Source organism: Barbatula barbatula (genome assembly GCF_947034865.1).
Source record: "Barbatula barbatula genome assembly, chromosome: 5".
Classification (NCBI taxonomy): domain Eukaryota; kingdom Metazoa; phylum Chordata; class Actinopteri; order Cypriniformes; family Nemacheilidae; genus Barbatula; species Barbatula barbatula.
In genome coordinates this window covers 12,686,525-12,706,365 of record NC_136769.1, presented here as the reverse complement: position 1 = coordinate 12,706,365, position 19,841 = coordinate 12,686,525, and the positions used below count along the sequence as shown (strand labels likewise).

Here is a 19,841-nt window from a genome sequence, read left to right as displayed (position 1 = left end):
TGACATTATGGTGGTGGACATGGGTTGTTGACAAATAAAATACACCATGTGTCCTATGGCGTGACAGCAACATTTTTTAAAACGAACTGTTATATATTATTAGTATTTATAATATAAAATAGTGTAAGAGAGATTCATCTTTATTGTTAATTCGACCGGTGTGGTTTATTTGTCCCACGTGTTTTGTTGAATGTTTAATTTATCTAATTTATTGGCAGAATACAAATTTTAAGGCTTTAAATGTGCGAAAAAAAAACATTGAAGGGAGACAGGGAAAAGGTAAAATAGCCTTTAATGAACACTGTTGTCAATACATAGTGTTAAAATTCCATCCACAAAATACTCCTTTATAAATAGCAAGTATCAATGTATTTTAATAAATAAATTCACAGCAAGCTGTGCATTGTAACAGAACAAATTGCATGTCGTTTTGCGAAACATTAAGTCATTTGGTAATATACACATCACTGAAGAGTCAAGCTGACAGATCAGCCCGTCATGTAATAAATGAACATGCAATTTAATCAAATAAATAAGTGAATTCACACACTTATACATATGCTTTTCCAGTTATAATATCCACTTTTTCATTGAAGTTCCCTTTTGCTGAAAGGTACAGAACAGTTCCACAGTTCTGTATCTTTAAACAGCACATTGGATACAAACCAGTCCTTCCTCAACATCTATACGGCAAAGCAGCCTGTCCCATTTTAATACGGGGACCAAGCAGGACACCGAGCAGCATTCGCTCACCCCAGTCTAGGATTTTGTTGACCGTTAGGCCAACTGGAGACAGGGGGCTCTGGTTTCCATCCATACTCTCCACTGCTTCTACACCACCAGTCACTTCCCTCTCTAAAACCTCCTGAGGGGGAGTCGTGACACCCCCCTGGATCGGCCTTTGTGATCTGGTGCTCGAAATGTCCTCGGTTTTCAATATGTTTGTGTTTGCTTTTGGTAGCTCCTCCTTAGCTCTGCTGCCGTTTAACTTAGTCTTTTTCTTATGCGATCTTGAGAAGCTGTGTGTAGCTGAGGCCTCCCTTGGGCTCCTTTTTGCTTCCTTTGGTTCCGTTCTTGTTTCTGCAGCAGGCCGCTCCTTATTGGCTCTACCCAGGCTGCCAACCTCCCCCTTTGGATCAACAGAAGAACTGCATGTCGAGCTCTGTTTCAGATCACTACTGTTTGCTGTTGTCACCTTGTGGTGAGCCTGAGTACCCGCACTCACTGGTGTCAGAGAAAGAGTGAGACATTTGCGTTTCTCTGCTAGAGAAATGCGAGCGGACGGAATTTGTAAGCAGGTGGGTTTAGGTGGGATGGACTTCGGTGCTCCCTGCTGTCTCTTACATGGGATGATTGGTCGTACTTCATCAGAATTTGTGTGGAGAGTGAGAGATCCCAGTTTGTCGGAAAGAGATAAGGTCAACTCTGGCTTTATGATGTCATGGTGTTGGCTGTGAATATTTTCTATTTGGTTGATCCTGTTCTCACACTTCACATCCTCATTTTTTCTATTAATGATGCAGTTGTTGCTTTGAAGATTCAAGTTGGTTAACAGTGGTGCTGCAGAACTGTTCAGGTTTTCTTCGTTGGTGGCCTGTAGGCAATTATCCAAAGGTTTCGCTGACTGCTGAGTGAAGTTTGTGTTCTTCAAAGAAAGTGTCCCCTGGAACAACTGCAGCTGTCCCAGGAAATTGAAGTTTGGTGAAATTGTAGGTCTGCGTTCTTTTACAAACCTACAGAAAGGAAGCGAAGCAGAGATCATTAGGATTGATGATATAAGGATAATTCACTCCTTTGATCAGTTAAATCATGGCATTCATCTTGATAAAATTAAATTAATGTCACAAATGTCATAATTATAGTTCTTTCACAGTTCTTTTTATTTTAACGCAAAAGCCTGCAAACTAGACAAGAAATTATATAATTGTGAGAATAAAAACATAAATGCATTACCTGTATGCGTGATCAAGATCTATTTTCATGCTATACATAACATATGCAACAGCAAGCGCTGGAGACCGAGAGATTCCTGCAGCACAGTGGACCAGGACTGAGCAGCCAAGTGACATCGCCCCATCTGAAACAGTTCATTTATTTAATGCAAATATATTGTATGGCTTTTTAAGAACTACTTGTGTGCAACATAATGTTTTCATTTAAATCAGAATATACAGCCATGGAACAAACCAATCAAAGCTTGTTCTATAGGTTCAAGTCGTATTAATGATGCAATGCGTTTGAGATGCAAATGTACGATGATGTAAGCACTGGGATTCCGTGTTCCTTACCAATGAAGTGCAACGCCTGAGGGATCCATGGAAGCAGGTCATCCCTGAGGGAATCGTCTATTGGGATACGAAGGTACTGGGACTGGGGTAGAAAGGAAGGCTGTGGACAACATCGGCTTACGCTTAGTACGTATGAGATGCCTCGGTCCGATAATCCATCCTGTTATAAATACACAGAGGGTAAAAAGTGAGAAAACAACATAATGAACAGGAAACATAGATTGCACACATGTGGCATATCATTTTAAGAAGGGTTCATGAGGAATGCAGATAAATAATGAGAGAAATAAAATAGGCTACCTGCGTTACGTCAGTCTCTGCACCAAGGTAGAGATGCGGCAGAATACGCGACACCGGTGGCCGCTCGGACTCACTATTCCTGTAGTACACCATCTCCTTGTTGTTTTTCTTTATTCGGTTTGATGAATCCGAAAACCAACACTGAAAGAACAAAGACACGTCTAAGTGATTGATGCATTTGGTCTTTAAAGTAGAGCATTAAAATACTTCAACGTTTGTTTTGATGGATCATTTCACAATGCCAAACTCAAAGTAAACTAAAAGCGAATACTCACCAGGTACACTGAAAATGTATTCAATCAGCAATAGATCAGCAGAGACCGCAGAAAAAATACAAAAATATTGAAAAATTCTCACTGACGAATGTGTAAACAGCACAAAGGAGAAGTGAAACAACGCACGTATTGAGAAATCTACATATATTCAATTATAAATAGCTATTTTATCTCTCCTCGTACAAGTTGTGCTCCAGTGTTCATCTCCGCTGTGTCTGCGCCTCTAACATGATTGTTTGTTGTATGTCTATACCTGCGCGAGGGAGGAAAAAGATGAGGTCATCCCGTTTCCACAAGCTAAGAATAGTACAATTCTGTATGATGTCATTTTCAGCCAATCGCCGTGCAGGGTAGCGCTGTGACGCGCGCGCGGGCACGCTCTATTTGTTAGCCATCATCAATTTGTCTTGAAGACCTCGGCATTTTTATTGTGATGAATCGTGTTTTAATTCAGCGAGCCGTCATCTCTCTATCTCTCATTTAACTTTTGCAAAAAGAATGCAGTGCAAATGAGACTTTACATTAATTCTATAGAGGTCTATCAAACATCCCATTTAATTCTCTCGTAAGCAAAATATAGATTTAAAACCCGTAGTTCATGTATGCGCAATATTGGAAATTGAATTACACAGATTTAGTAATGAAAATCACATTGTATCATGACATTATATAAATTGTTTGTTATCTTCTTTAAAAATATTTTTGTTAATTGATTTTATTTGGTTGTATTGGTTAGCTGGTTGTATTGATCTGTTTGTATACAAATGCACATTTTACTTACTTTTTAGTTGCAAAGCAGTGCACACTACACTGACACTACACTTTTTATATTGTTCAACCAATTCTGCAAATGCATTATGTAGCTTACACACACACAAAATGAAAACACCTGGTTCGAGTATATGGCATAATTTTACTTTCACATTATTCAGTACAGAGTAAATTGAATCTAACACAGGTATCTGACAGGTTGAACAGCGATACACTGGGGCTGCATTAGCTAGCGGATACTGCATAGACACACACACACGCTCACACAGAAACACACACACCATGACTGTGACTACTCCACTACAATGACAATGTCCCCCATACTGCACTGAGGGCAGCATGACCCCATAACTAATGGCAATGTCCCATAAATTTCATTATATATTTTTTACATGTATCACACAGATTACACCACACATTCGCTCACCAAACAATGCTGACCAAAATCATTATGATCCCTGTATGTGATTGACAGTTGGCAGCTGCTTTGGTCCATTGAGCCCCTAAGCCTAAATATGTGTGGGTGTGTGTACAACTGTGTGCATGCGACACATTTCTCTCTCTGTCTCTCAAACTAAGTGCTTGCCCAGGTTTCATTGCTGCGAAAAGAAAAAAATGGATCACCAGTGGTGGCCAGACACCACTCAAGTTAGTTGTGTGTATTGTGTAAGGATTAAGTAATGAGGTAACCACTATCTAATATTCAATTCAGTCAATAACTGTGTTGGAGGACATTTTATACATTAAGATATTACAAAAGAAGACAGGTAAATGTAGATCCACTGATGTTGCACTCTTCATGTGCAGACACACATACACACACCTGCGGATCCGCTGCCTCCCTTCTCTCTTAATCTAGTTCCCACCTTGTTTAACACTGTACGACAAACCTGAAACGTTAAGCCCACTCAATCATAGCACAGAATGGAATGTCCAAAAAATAAGAGCACAGACCCTTAAGAAAGCATACAAACACAATGAAAATATACTACTATCAAAAACAAGAAAGAGACATACAAATGCAACCATGAAGGGTAATCATTTACATTGTTTATATATATTTATATATAGAGTGATTTTTTTCAATAAACATTGTCTCGGGGTCAGGACGAGTACTGAATACAGACGACAAGAACAAGAAAGGGGGCGGGGTTGGGACTATAAAAGCCTTTCCTCTCAAAGCCTCTTAAAGTGCACTGGCCATCAGAAGAATCTTGGTGGAATACATTGGAAATGCTTGTATGACACTTCTGAAATAAATTCTTTTATTTTTCTATGTACACCAATGGCTTTGGATTACTGGATCTGACTAATTTTAGTAGAGGAACATGACAGCTAAAGGGAAGGGATTAGTGATTTTGGCCTCTTAAGGAAGTGCCACTGCTTTAGTGTATTTAAGATTGTATTTTTCTGTCCCGCTAATAGCCTTACGCAGTACACTCAATAACTGGCTAACAGGGAATGTTCCAAAGAAACAGCTAATGTGCAGACTAACACACTTTTTACGAATGCCTTGGGGTTGAAATTTCATGGATAAAACTGGAGAGAGGGAAGACTTTCTCCACTTCTATCATCTTCTGTACCCCACAACACACCAGCTGTCAACAAGCACAGGAACTGATCGTTTAACAGGCAGGACGGAGAACAGAACTATCACCATGACTCTCTCACACATACGTACGAAAAAACGCACACGCGCATCCTTTCATTCCACTGCTTACACATAGGTAAACACCAATTAAAAACAAGAAGGGCAGCGCTGATGATAACAACAGTAATAATAATTATCAGAAGGACAGTAATAGGGCTGCCAAAGGCTGACAGCTACTTTTCCCTTATGCATGAATGCTCTCGTTGAATCTTTATTCTGGGGTCTTGAGTGATACGCTGGTCTGGGTGTCGGTTCTAGATGGCGCCGGTCTCATTTTCTAGAACTGTTCCGCCAGCAGGTCACAAAGACGCTTGGAGACTGTGTCCTTACTGCTGCGCACGGTCAACCGGTACATCTGAGAGAAAGCACAGAGAACGTTATGAAACATAAATACAGGGGTGGACACAACAGAAGACACATTAAAGGGATAGTTCAAACAAAAATTATATAATTTACTCATCCTTGAGTTGTTCCAAATCTGTATAAATGTCTTTGATATTTGGAAGAATGCTTCCAAACAGTTCTTGGCCAAGTTCCCCAGAACTGTTTGCTTTCCTACATTCTTCAAAATATCTTCTTTTGTGTTCAACAGAACAAAGAAATTTACAAAGCAACTTTTTCTATGGTAGTCAATGCTAGCAAAGAACTGTTTGAATACAAGCATACTTCCAAATACCTTTCTTCATTAGAACAAAGACATTTATACAGATTTGAAAAAACTTGAGGGTGAGTAAATAAGACAACTTTCATTTTTAGGTGAACTGTTCCTTTAACTCCGCAGGTAGAAGATGCTTATTCTGCTGTCAGAATGTGTCTGATTCTTACCGTCAATATACGGATTAAATTAAAACTTGCACGATGAACAAAGGAAATTCAACAAGAAAACAAAAATACGTAGAGGACTGAGTTTTACTACAAGACATTGAGTGAACAACAAAACAGAGGGAGATATATTTGGGTTAATATGGCTGTGGGTTCAGGATGAATGTGTTACCTGCTCCCCAGACTTGAGTCGCATCAGCAGGCAACAGAGACACACAGACAACAGTAAGTTGCAACAAAAATGGTGGCTAGTGCACCATAGTAGCAGGGCGGGACTCTGAGATTGAACTGTGTTGGTTTTTACTAGAGATGTCAATGCAGCAACGCTTCTACAGCCTTGCAGAGACCTTTGATGATTGTGGCATTTCTTTCTTTTGTTAAGCTTTCCTCACAGTGTGTATTATGGATACACGTTCGTAACGTGTATGTAATGTAATGTTCATGACTGGGTGAGTGCCTTTGTTCATACCTGAGCTTGTGCATTGGGCTCGAGTCTCAGCAGGGAACCAACTTGCTGGGCCTTGGATTGGATCACTCCAGCACACACAAAGTTCTCCGGGTTTGGATCTACGTTCTCCAAGAGAGCCATGCCCAATCCCAGCAACTACAAAAGATAGATAAAACCTTCAGCAGTTTATCAATGTGTAACGGAAATCAATAATAATATATTATTGGATAAGAGCGTCTGGTAAATGTAAATGTAATACCACCCCAAACTGTAAGCAGAAGCACATCCATACTAACCGAACGATTCTTGCTTATATATGCTTTAAGGGAAAACAAACCTTAGCTTTGAGCACTTCAGTGTCCATGCCATGGCTAGCCTTAAAGATCTTCTGTGCTTCTTGCTGAGGCCTGTGAGAGGAATCATTTATTTTTGTAAACGGACAAAAATACTCACTCGCAGAATATGTTAAACGTATATTATAGTATTATAATTATTATAGAAATGTATCAAATTGTCAGACTCACTGGCTGAGCTGTTTCCAGCGCTGAAAGAAGTCATGTGATGCCATCTCTGTGGGCTGGAAGAACTTGTTTATGGTAACCGGCAACTTGAGCGAGAGATTCTGAAGAGCTCCACCATACCTGTTTAAGAGCAACAGCCAAATAAACTTCATAAGAAACACCACAAACGCTGCTTCTTAAAGTGTATGAAGCCATGTATCTGTCACCTGAACTTGATGTTAAGGAGTGGTGCATCGCAGAAGTCCGTCAGACACTCAATGTTGATGACCTGCTGGACCTGAGCACCTCCTTCTATGAGGGGCTCCACCGGTTTAGCTTGAACATTGAGCTGTGGGGTCAGTTAAGGAGCTACAAACCAACAAATCAGCAAGTGCCACATACAATCTTGATATTTAAACGGTTTACTTAACTCACTCTTATCTAGAACAAAATTTCAACTTGTAAAGGCATGTGTAAATGTGAAGGATATGAGAGGGTAGCTCTCCTGGGCAGGTTACTGTGGTAGAGAATGTCACAAACTGCACCGATGTTTTATTGCCGTAGAACAGATACATCCGCCCTGCAAGGAGAACCAGCACACAAGCATTTAAATAAAAAATCCAATATCAACCCAACTACATCATACAGTTACAGTGTTAACACAAAAAGAACGGCGTTCAAACTAGTCTCTTGTAAACGTGGGGTAAACCCAAAGACACAGTCCAGAAGTCAGCTGATGTTATGACTCACCTAGGTTCTGGCGATATTCAGACTTAATGCCGATCTGTAGCAACTGATTCTCAAACAGAACTCCATTGTTCTTGCACACAAACCTGAGGGCAACAGATGAGAATGAGGAGAAACAGGCCGGATCAAGTGACTTTGATGACTAATTCACAGTGCTGTTGTAAGCTAACAGTGGTATAGGTTTAGACGCCTGGAGGATTCACATTTAAACCCACCCCCCATGCATAAATAAGATAAAATTAGTTCTGTACATGCCAAGGCACCTGGATTAGTTAAAAAAATTGCTTATCATGCAAGGTATTAGGTAATGATGCTTCAGTCTCCCATTGTGGTTTAAATAAATGTATCACTTGAATCAGTTTGTGTTTTGCTTCCAAATTGAAGAGAGGGGGCACAACATGAGTAGGGAAGTTGGGAACTAGTCTGGTGACCGATGAAGAGAGTTCAGGGATCGAGTGAGTGCTTACTTGTGGAGCAGTTCGTCTGACTCAGGCAGAGGAGGAGCAGGATCTTCAGACACCACAGAAGGGGGAGGAGTTGCAGAACTGAGAGACCGAAAGCGAAGGATGCAGAGACCCCGTGATGAAGAGAGGGGTGTAACGCGTTAAGATGGTTCGAATAGATTGTTAGAGTAAATGGTGAGCCAGTAAAAAGAGAAGAAAGTGGTTTCGAGTGAAGCCAAAGCAAGGAAGCAAGACAGAGGAGAGAGAGAAAAGGCAGACGTTAGTAACGCCATTACATCTGCAGGCAAACAAAACCGCACCTATATTAGATCTTCACATTTCCATCAGACATCACAGCTTACAAATATAAACTACACCAAACACAAAAAGCAAAAACCACATTTACACACAATTACAACATCTATAAACAATTAAAAGTGTTTGTGTGTGACGGAGTCAAAATGTTTTGATGACACCGTAGTCTACCACTGGCTCCTTACTCAGAGTCACCAGTACCCTCAGCCAATAGGGAGTCAGAGCTGTCAGTGGGAGGTTCCAGATCTCTGCCATCGTCCAACGAAAAGCAAGGACGTGAGACGCACACACGTTCACGCAACACACAAACGAGAGCGCATACACACCCCAGATGATGGAGATGAAAGGTGAGGGAAAGAGAAAAAGAAGCAAGAAAAGAGAAAGACAGTCACATACGCGGCAAGATAAAGGACACAAGATTACACAAACACAAAAGAGGAAGACAAAAAGAAAGAGGAGCAGAAAGCTTGACAGACAGATAGATACGACTTTAGATAAAGTTAAAATATTAGTGATCTTCGCTTAGGTTAATTAAAGCACATGCAGCAGACTGGAAACCGTGTGCTCAATCAAAAACTCAATCAAGAGATCCTTTCTTACCTGAGGAAACCGTCATCATTGACGCCAGCCTCTGAGAAAACATCGACCAATAAGCTGCCAGCACTGGGAGGAGCAGCGCTCACAGACGGACCCGAGCGGAGCCCCAGAAGATCAGCAGATGGGGACGGAGTGGACTGAGAGAAAGAAACACACACTTTAATTCCACTAGACTTTGATTTATTTTGGCCGTTTTGAAAACATGCCCGAATCAGTAAAAATATTGACAAACATAAGTGCAGGGAGTTTGTAGAACTTCCCCTGTTTTCTGAGTTTAGTCCATGCAGTCTATCTGTAGGTCTTGTTATGTGTAATAAAGTCGCTCACAGTAAACAGTATTTGAATGTTTGTGTATATTGGGTGTGTATTTTGCAGGGATTTTATAATTGCTGACTCACGTCCCTGTACAATGCAAACAAGTATGCGTGTCACTGCAACGGAGTGTTTTACTCTCAGCACCACATGACACACCTATGGACAACCCACAGTTCATTCATCGACCACGTGATGGATATTGCAAAAATGTGATCTGATTGACTGGAGCTACACGACTTGTGGGAACTGAGGCAATGCAATAATCTATCTAGAAACAATATTGTGTTCACAATATAAAATGTTTCAAGTGTCCATTGTAAAGTCATAATGAAATGGAAGTTGTGATTTACTTCTTCAAATTTGGCTTTGAGGTGAGGGCTAAAAAAACAAAAGCTGCATGCTTTTAAATAGCTCACTCAGTACTGCAATGTAATCTGTCGATCTGTCTGCATGGCGCTGAATGAAATCAAACAAGCCTAATAACATGGATGACCTCATTTTACATTATCCACACAAAGACATCCTTGCCCTCATATTAATTTTGAACAGGTCGGTTTGTTTGCACATGCCCAGTGTGTCTGAATGGACATGTGACAAGCGTTTTAAGTAGTGTAGTGTAAACGCAAATGTTTTTCGAAAACGCATCTGGAAATGGCAGTATAAACAAGGATCGTTTCGTACGACAATGGGCTAATGTAAACAACACCTTAGTATTGCCAGTAACAGCCTGATGCTGCTTTGCAATTATTTGACTAATCTGAATTATTCAAGTTTTGTGGTATCAACTATTTTAGATAAACAGAACCACCCACACAAAAGCACAAGTGTTTATGTCTAGGTTGAACAAGAAACGTATGCCTAATGTAAACATTTTAAAGGACAAATATCTATGAATAAGTGTTTATTTATGTGTCAATATATGTGTCAGTTTGAACATGTTTGAGTCTCTCACAGCATTCGATGCGGCAATAGCAGAGTTGTCTGCGCCTCTCTCTCCCCCTCCATTGAGTTCACCTCCCTCTCTTTTTCCCTCCTCCAGCTCATTCACAGAAACAGCCCCTGGACCCTTCTTCTTTTTCAGCTTGGCTAGAATGGACGACTCTCTCTCTGGGAATGGAGGCATCTCTTCCAGCACTGTGGCCTAAGCGCAGACGTTCACACAAGATCATACAAAATGACTGGTAATGGCTGTGAATGCAAAAGCATGTCCTAATGCATGTGGTCTCACCAGAACGTCAGTGCTGGCTATAGAGGAAAGCTTGAGATACTCCACAGCTCTCTGTTGTAGCTCCACATCACTGTTCCTGATCTGGCTGTCAGAGCGCAGCACTTCCTGAATGGTGCTTTTGGTCTCCGGGAACAGATTAATGAACTTAATATAGGCAGAAAGCAGCAGGGCACGTGTGGGAACAGAACACAGGTGAAACTTGGAGTGGAGCAGATTAAACTGAACCAGAGGACTAGAGAGATGGAAGGAGGCGGGAGCAAGAGAGTAAAAAAGTTGAAAATTGGAAAGATGAATAAAGAAAGACGAAAAAGAACAGGAGGACAACTTTAGTACACAAACATGATTTTAAAACGCAGCGATAAATTGCAGATGTGAATGGCCAATGAACTCACCTGGAACGAGGATCTCCAGCAATCAGGTTACCAAATTCTCCAAGGATGTATCCTCCAACTTTAACCATATTTTCATGACACGCCGGAGCCTGCAAAGCCTATGAAACAGTGTCAGTTAGCGTAAAACAAAAAACCGAAGGAGGTTCATCAGCAGGTTTGGAAAGTCCGATGACTGGAATATATGACATCATGTACCTCAAAGACAGTCTTGGCAGCATAGCCCTGAACATCATCGCGGTTTATTACAATCTGGATGACACGGTACCACACTTCTTCACTGACGTAATCCCCAGCAATGCGGATTAGATTCAGAATGGTGTCCACATACCAGGAGTAGTCTACTGCATATTTCTCTGCCAGGATAGCCACTTTCAGAACCTGCATAAACGGCAGTCATCAGTTATCACAAGAATCTGCAACTTTAATAGATTACTATTTGCTCTCAGAGACACGCACCATCTCCTCCCTAATGGAGTAGTCAGCCGTCTCCAGGTAACTCAGCATCTCTGCCACGATCTGCTTGGCGTTGCTGCGGTCACACATGGCATAGAGGAGGTCAGCAGCTCTCTGACGCACACTGACGTCTCTCTCAGTCTGCCAAATTAATAAATGGTTATAGTGTGACATTCGGAATCACAGTTGGAAAGAAAGATGAAGCGGCTCTATAAATTAAGAAATGCACAGCTTTGGATTTACCTTCAGAGCATTGATGACTGTCTCAATGTGTGTTTTGACTGCCTCATGGGAAAACTCAGAGCTGGCAAGTGTGCACATGCTTTCCAAGGCCAGGTAGCGCAGGTTAGTCTCTCTGTGTTGTAAGAACTGCCCCAACTGATTACACGCCCGCACAAGAAGATTCGGCTCACTGTAGAGAAACGGTGGTAAAAAATTTAAATGAGCCCTTAAAGGGACAGCTCACCCAAATATTTTAAGTTTGTCATTTCCTCGCCCTCTTGTTATTTCAAACCTGTATTACTTTCTTATGCACAAAAGAACATATTTTGAAGAAAGAACAGCACCGGCACACACAACAGTTAATAATGTTAAACAAAATATGCTCTTTTGTTTTCTTCAGAAGAAAGTCATACAGGTTTGAAATGACAAGAGGGCGGGGTAAATGATGAAAGAATTTTTATTTTTGGGTTAAATATCACTTTAACTACAGACAAAACCAATAGAGTATAACTTGATCGATATAAAAGCAGTTCAAATAAAACAACAAAAATATATAAAAACGATTCACACCTGTCATAGTGAATGATGAGTGAGATGGCTTCAAACAGGATGGCGTTCTTGGCGTTGGAGTGCTGAACCTTCTTGGACTTGGGTGGCTCTTGGGCTTTGTTAAGGATGGTCTCCAAACACTCCACCAGTCGTCCCTTCACAGCACCATCCTCGGGTGGCGGGTAGCACTGCAGCAGCCGAAGCAGCTTGCAGGACAGCCACGGTGCAGGAACGAAGTAATAGGTGTAGTCCTGCAGGTCAGTGGAGGCTGAGGACACAATCTGAGACAGGAGAAGCATGTGTTACCAAAAGTTGAAATATCACATGTATAAACATTGAATTAATCAAGCATTCAGGATGTTCAAAAAGCACACTCACCCTGCTGAGACGAGACACAGCGAGTGACACGCAGGTCTTAAACTCATCAGGGTTCTTCTGGCTGAGACAGGTGATCAAGGAGATCGCAGCGGTGACCACACCCTGAGGGAAGAAAAAAGTGAGATGAGAATGAGAAAAATGAGAATCCCTTGACAAAGTGATGATTTATGTGATTGTTTGTGTGTCATACTCACCATATGCTGGTCGTTCAGCAGGTGCACAACTCTAGAGGTCCATTCTCCCATGAGCACAAGATCTGGGGAGGTCTTATACAGGCGGAGCAGACACAGAGCTGCTGACTGCTTGACGCTATCCATTGTATCCCTGTCATTGGGAAACATTAGGCAATTGAAATAACCATCTAGAATAGTTATCAAGTAAAATCTAACAAAAACATACTGCATTACAAATTTTAAATCACAAAATAATCTGGTAACACTTTGAGGGTCAAAAGGTTTTCGTCTGACTCTTCCCTAGCTTCACCCTTCATGGTCCATGACACTCACCCAGCCACAAGAATGCGTGGGATCTCTCCGGCAAAGGCCTCAGCCATCTCTCTGCTGCCCACGTTGGCGATACAGTGCAGAGCCAGACACATGAAGGTGGGGTTTCTGCTGGACAGGTCATTCTTTATGGCATTGTTAATCAGCCGAATCAGTTCGCTGTTGCTGTTTACCAGCACAGAGATGAACAGATAACCCTGCAGTACAGACAAGGAAGAAGGGAATGAAAAGGGAAGAAACAGAAATATGCTGACAGCCGTTTACACAAGTGCTTTTCCTGTTCTGCACGCACACATAAAAAAAAGTCAGACATCTGTGACGCATCATTCAATACGGGGGTGAGTGAGTTTACAGTTTGAAAGAAGACAACATTTCCGAAGGACTGTCGTCTTCAAACAGGCTTCGGTCCTGAAAGCTATGCGGCTAAGAACTGAACCACAAGAGAGAGATTTTCCTCCTCACTGAGCTAACGTTCCTCACCCAGGCTGAAGCACACTTGAATTGTGATCTTTTAATGCCGTAAAACCGTAAAGTCAGATAATGTGGAAATGATTGTCAGGTGTTGAAGAATATATTTAGCAAGAAAACCAGGATTAGCTCATCTGAATCACACAATTTACAGCTACCAAGAATCAATCATTTGCTCCACTGACTATCTGCCAAAACCCAAAGATTTTTCAGTGTAATGAAAAATGGTTGCATTGAATTTATCAAGATGTGCACCCAAGATGTATTGGCTGAATTAAAGATCATGTATCAGAAGGGCAGCTGTGTTTTACAGTGAATGGATGTGTCGAAACGGTTAGAGACTGTGACTCATTGCACTGTTTAGAACACCAAATCTTACTACACAGAAGGCAGCTTGGTGACCTAAATCAGGTTTGGAATCCAACGCTTTAATGGGCTTATAAGTTTTATTTTGAGGACCACAGTTGTAGTGAACTGGTTTGAATTTTTTATGCTTAGCTGAATTTTGTTGTCTGGCCACTTGGGAAATGGGATTTGAATCTATTTGACCCACATGGGAGGAGTAGCTCAAAACATGATGAAATCATCACATTCCTCTGCACTATACACTATAACGTCTTGCAGTGAAAAGGACTTCTACACAATACTACAAAGATTTTGACCTTTAATTTCCTCATTTGATAGCTTATTTCTTGTCCGCTGTACGGAAATATTCTTTGAATTCATCTGGCTTCTGTCAGTGTTAGGCTGTGGAGAGCTGCTTTGCTGATGGGAATGCAGCTACAAACATGGGTGTTGTATCGGCAGGAGATAATTAGACCTCACGGTGGGTCTACATGGCACAGAGTGTCGCTAAGCCTCTCTGACAAGCTAAAAACACATCGGCTGATAACTCTTACTCGATTTGCACACTCACTCAAATTATAGCACTCTCTCAAGCAGTACTGAAAACACCTATTATTTCCAAAATACGAAAACTGCAAGATTCACACTTTCACATAAACTTTATAGACCTTCCTAAAATAATATAGAGGAACATCTGATCTCAATCTGAAGAAAGCAAACAAACATTCAATCAGATCACCAACTTCATAACCATGGACTGTACCTTTAATAACTTACTAAACTGTGTTAACATAACCTATGTCTATGCATTCTTGTATTACAAGAGTACATTTATCATTGTATTGTCATGCAAAAATAATGTGTCGTAAAACTTATGCGTCAGTATTTCCTGTCCAGTTGTCATATTTGGCATGACTTTGTACCCTTAATTGATCAAAATGCTGCAATAAAGCAGTTAAGTAAAGTAACTTGCCAAACACATGCGCGTGCAAAGTTTCTAATCCGAGTGCCCCACCAGCATCAAGACATTTGTGAAAATGAATTCAAAGAATTTGAGTTGTACTGGCATGAACTCTCAAACAAGCTGATCAGTGTTTTGATAGTGCCACAGTGTTTGATATACATGAGGAAAAAATATCTACAAACAGTTTACCGGTCATCTTTAAGTGGGACGAAAAGTATTTTAACATTAAAAACATATCTCTGATACAAGAGTCCAATAAAAGAGATATTGAGACGGTTCCACTCACAATCTGTTTCTCTGTGTACTTATTGGAGCTGAGCAGGTTGACAGCCTCCATGTGGCCGAAGTCAATGTCATGGCCCAGGAGGAAGATGAAGAGCAGCTTGCACACATATTTCTTCTTGCTGTATCCATCCAAAGCTTTGTCCCCTTTAAACTTTGAGCGGATGTTGGCTAATTCTTTATTTATACGCTTGATCTCAGCTTCCTTGCTCTTACCTGAGGAGAGAAACAGAGAATCAGAGTTTTCTATTGAGGATGTTTCCAGTTTAGTTAAGATCACCAAAATGCAATCTTGATGTATTTACATGTAAAATACTACATTTAAATGAGAAAAAGAAATCACATTGAATGGCTTGCTCGATTACCATGAATCCCTGTTGTGTAAAAAAAGATAATACTGCATGATCACCAATCATCTCAAGTGGTTGTATTGAAATAAGAGGGACTCCAAAAGAGCAGATGGTAAATAAAGTGGACAGGAAACCAGGAAAGAAGACAGGAAATGGCTACAAATGTGTGGGAGGCTATATGGTTCAACAGGATAATGTTTTAGCAAAGATAATGTGAAAGTCAGATGTACAAATTGCAGCTTCCACATAACATCCGCCACACCTTTTCACACGATTTGCACTTTTAAATCACATGCATTTAAGTGCTCATGTTTTTGTTCAACAACATGTTGCTCAAGAAAGACTTGCCATGCGTTTTATAGCTTACAGTCTATTGAACACTACCCCACCTTCTTCTAGTCTAGCAATACTAGATCATCAACATGCCTGTTCACCATCTACCCATGGCCAGACAAAACATGGTGTTATTCGCATTATGCTACTTCTGTGGATCAATTTACTTTGCCTTGAACAATTCAAGAGTAGATCTGATGGCAACTAGCCATTTACTGTGTAAACTAGCATTGATATTGGTCAACTGGCGCAGTATGGTGTTTGTGACACTGCGCTCCAGGTATTCATTTCTGGAAGTGGCATTAGGCAGTATCCTGATCCAATAACAGGCCTCATATGTCATGCGCAAACAAAACAGCCTTTAATTTCCTATGCACAAGGTCACACAAACTTTTGAACACGCCCACGCTTCTACTGACAACAATTTTGGTGAGTGCAGTGGCAAAGTAAAATTATGAAATAACATTTCAATCGAAATATCATGGAAGTGATTTTCTGCATTGGAATTCACTATAACAAAATCAAAACACCTGTTTTACTCATTGTTTTTGACTGTCCAACCATAAAATGTGTTTTTATTGTGTAGCAAAAGTTTATGTTCATGTAGGGGGGAAATTCGAGTATTGACTGAGAAACGGAGATAAAGTGGCTTGTAAACCTGAATCTGGAGTAAGGATGAGGCGAGCCGGATGACTTTCTAAAACGATTAACGATGCAAAGATCGAGTCCTGATTAAATGGATAAATCTCACCCATATAAGTCCATCATAATGAAACAGCTTAACGTACCGATACAGCAACCCCTTAAACTAATTTTTATTAAACATTCATTGTAATAAACACTAGCTACTGTTAAAAGAACAAGCACTTATTCCAGGAATGAGAATAGTCTCACGTTAGGCTCATTAAAGTTCATTATAAAGAAACCACATAACGTGACAAGGCAGCCACAAACTGAGAACATAAAACTTTTCTGTAATCATGTTTTAGTTTGATATCAGTGATGAACAAATGTATTTATTTCATTTTCTGTGATTGTTGTTTTGGTACATTAAGCTGTTTCCTTAATGTCCTTCTATGGGGAAGAATTGCTTAACGCAAGATTTTTCACTTTCTCCAACAGAAGCAAAGGTGACATGGGTCAACCCATTATTTTATTTAACTGTGGATCAACAGGCTGTGTGTGATAAACCAATACCAATCACTTCCTATGTCCAAACTCTTTGACAGAGAAATGCAATCAAAATAGCAACAATCACCAGGGATAGGGACACTGCATAAAGGCTTTGTGGATGTTTGTGGACACAGATTGTGCATGCAAGACCAAGAACACAATGTGGTTATGAGAATGTATGTACTGGAACCAATATTCTGGTCAAGATGACATCAGAGTCGCCAAACTTGTATGTGTACAAATTCAATCTCATCTTGGATACATGCATTAGATAATACCTGCACCTTTCTCATGACAGTATGTATCCATTGCCATTTCTATGCATTCACTGTTGTACGTTTTAATATATAGAGCCTAAAGAATAATGTTAATGCATTGAACATTAAAACAATGAATGAAAACAAATGCATTTATAGGTTGTCTTAAAAATTACAATGGCATAATTAAACAAGGTACCTTATATTACAATGTCCTTATTAACGAGACATTTCAGGAGTAAAGATTTTGAGGCAGACACAGAAAAGTACAGATACGTCCTAACAAGATGACCCTCCTACAACGCTTAGCGCAAGGCGACAGCTTGATAACGGGTTTATCTTAACGGGTGACCTTTTGGCAAGAAGCGATATCAACCGTTACACAGTCAGTGAAGGTGACGAGAACTAAAGAGACAACACATTCAGTAAAGACAGTCTGCACTGAAACACACGATCTTCGGCGGCGGCCTTTATGGGCATCACTCCATCAACAGCGCTAAAGCTAACGGGGCCTGATCGGCTGCCACGGGGAGGAAACGGCGCGATCACTGGCAACCAAATGCCCCCCCCCCCCTGTTTAGATCAAGAGCCACTGATCTGACTTTAGTGCTTGCGAGATTTACTCTATATTGTCCTTTGAACAAAGCACGGATCAATTCCGGATAGATGTGTATAGTTCAATTGGTGGCGTATGAAGATAGCTTTTCGCGTAAGAAAATTACAAACGTGATAGGGAAATGATACTTACAATTTCTGATGTCCGAAATGAACACCGCTAATCCTCGCATTCCGTCTCCCTTCGACACAGCCGGCATGTTTGCAGGGTTGTTTTCTTCAAAACGACCTCAACACGAAACAAATTACTTGCAGATGGTCAGAGGTGCAGGTTTATTAGGCGGTGGGAGAGTTTAAACACACCGAGCTAGCGGGCTAACTAGCGCTGACACTAGCTGGCAAAGCTATGAATTTAGGTTAGATTTTTAACGCGCTGGTATAGCACACTGATAACTAAGCAAATATGTGTGGTTAAAATACGAGCGGTTAATGCAGTGGGGAATGGTGAAGCTCGGTAGTCAAAGCGATTGGTGTTTCCGCTCGCTAATTCATTCAATCCCGTCAACTCTCTTCAATGGGCGAGACAGTCATACGCTTCAGTTGCGGCACTAAATAAAAAGTACGTTTTTAAGGTAATCTATGGTTAAACACCTAAGTGTCGACTGCGTTAAAATAGCAATTGATATCTCTCTGACTTTGAGTCACGCACGGCAAGCTAGCCAAACAGCTAGCGAGCTGGCTAGCTCTATCAAATGTTAGAATACATCACCCAAATGGCCGCAATTGGACAATAGGAAATCCTGCTTGCTGACGAGACAGACTGACAGATCTGTTTCTCGAGAAAATATAACTATTTGTTATATAAAGTCGTCAATAGTGTACGAGACTTTACGTTCTGTCGGTGTTCCCGGACGAAGCTCGTGACAGAACTGCACTGGGCACGTTCTAGCGCTTCCTCCCAACATGACCCGCCTTCTGCCCATTTCTCCTAATCTGATTGGAAACCTGCACGTCTCTCTTCGCCATTTACTATACAATTTGTTCATTTATACATCAGTTACATTTTATAACAAATTGATTTGGCTTAAAAACAAGATCGACAATGTTGAAAGTATAAAAGAACAGGTATGCAGGGTCGGTTTAAAATCAAAGGAGATCATTTTAACTCAAACTGGTGAACACTTGATATTTGCAAGAAAAAAACTAGGTCCTTTGCTTGCTATTTGTTTTACCGGGTTTTATTCCATGGTATTTTACCATGCAATTTTTTCTGTTATGTGGGTGCCAGTGGTGTTGGTACGTGATACATAGGTACACCGTATGCCCACTAGACAAAGTCAAGGATTTTCGTATAGCCACTTAAAAAGGCGTGAGGATAAGTACAACATAGTTTTTTGTCAGAAAAGGTTACAGCACATGTGGGGATAAAAAAAGAATGAGTGCATGACATTATGGAGGACCGGAAGAGTCGTTTAAAGTTATAAAGCATTTCAATGTTTAATAACTAATTCTGCAATAAAAATAGGGATTAATACATTTGTTTACAACTTCATTTATGATGAAGTCATTCGTTGTTTATTGTTTTAATGGGCAATAAAAAGCGTAATTACAAAAATAATGAATACATTCATATGAATTCAACAATAGATACATCAAATTTAAAAGGGACTTTAAAAACAACATGCAATAAGTACATCATTTAAAAGTGCATTAATGATTTCCTTTATAAATAGTGAAATTTCTAAATGTATTTGAAAACGCGATTTAAAAAGAGGTTTAAATAATTTGATCTTCTAATTAAACTACGAATATGATTTTTAATCAGCCATTTAAAAGACAATTTCTATAACCATTTGCATTTCCCCACATGAAGAGATTGGATGGATGATGTGAGCAACCCCATGATGGTTGATGTGA

The 19,841-nt window shown here is 40.4% G+C and overlaps 2 protein-coding genes across 3 annotated transcripts; both read right to left on the bottom strand.

The window, feature by feature from the left end:
- Nucleotides 1–267: 267 nt before the first annotated feature.
- On the bottom strand, nucleotides 268–3,183 carry LOC306893755 (uncharacterized protein). Its single transcript, XM_079455779.1, has 5 exons — nucleotides 2,864–3,183; nucleotides 2,589–2,729; nucleotides 2,289–2,448; nucleotides 1,954–2,077; nucleotides 268–1,733 (listed from the first exon to the last, which is right to left on the bottom strand). Exons 2-5 carry the CDS (start codon nucleotides 2,679–2,681, stop codon nucleotides 677–679), a joined length of 1,434 nt encoding a protein of 477 aa, XP_079311905.1. The 5' UTR covers nucleotides 2,682–2,729; nucleotides 2,864–3,183; the 3' UTR covers nucleotides 268–676.
- Nucleotides 3,184–3,758: 575 nt separating this feature from the next.
- On the bottom strand, nucleotides 3,759–18,882 carry ap2a1 (adaptor related protein complex 2 subunit alpha 1). 2 transcript variants are annotated; one of them, XM_079456675.1, is made up of 21 exons: nucleotides 18,118–18,882; nucleotides 15,261–15,472; nucleotides 13,201–13,394; nucleotides 12,889–13,018; nucleotides 12,695–12,796; nucleotides 12,338–12,597; nucleotides 11,789–11,957; nucleotides 11,549–11,686; nucleotides 11,288–11,470; nucleotides 11,093–11,190; nucleotides 10,701–10,932; nucleotides 10,425–10,613; nucleotides 9,161–9,294; nucleotides 8,270–8,347; nucleotides 7,806–7,888; nucleotides 7,547–7,635; nucleotides 7,283–7,407; nucleotides 7,080–7,196; nucleotides 6,893–6,962; nucleotides 6,577–6,711; nucleotides 3,759–5,640 (listed from the first exon to the last, which is right to left on the bottom strand). In XM_079456675.1, exons 1-21 carry the CDS (start codon nucleotides 18,182–18,184, stop codon nucleotides 5,563–5,565), a joined length of 2,883 nt encoding a protein of 960 aa, XP_079312801.1. In that variant the 5' UTR covers nucleotides 18,185–18,882; the 3' UTR covers nucleotides 3,759–5,562. The 2 variants fall into 2 exon arrangements, with proteins under 2 accessions (XP_079312801.1, XP_079312802.1); XM_079456676.1 differs by lacking the exon at nucleotides 8,270–8,347.
- Nucleotides 18,883–19,841: the final 959 nt, after the last annotated feature.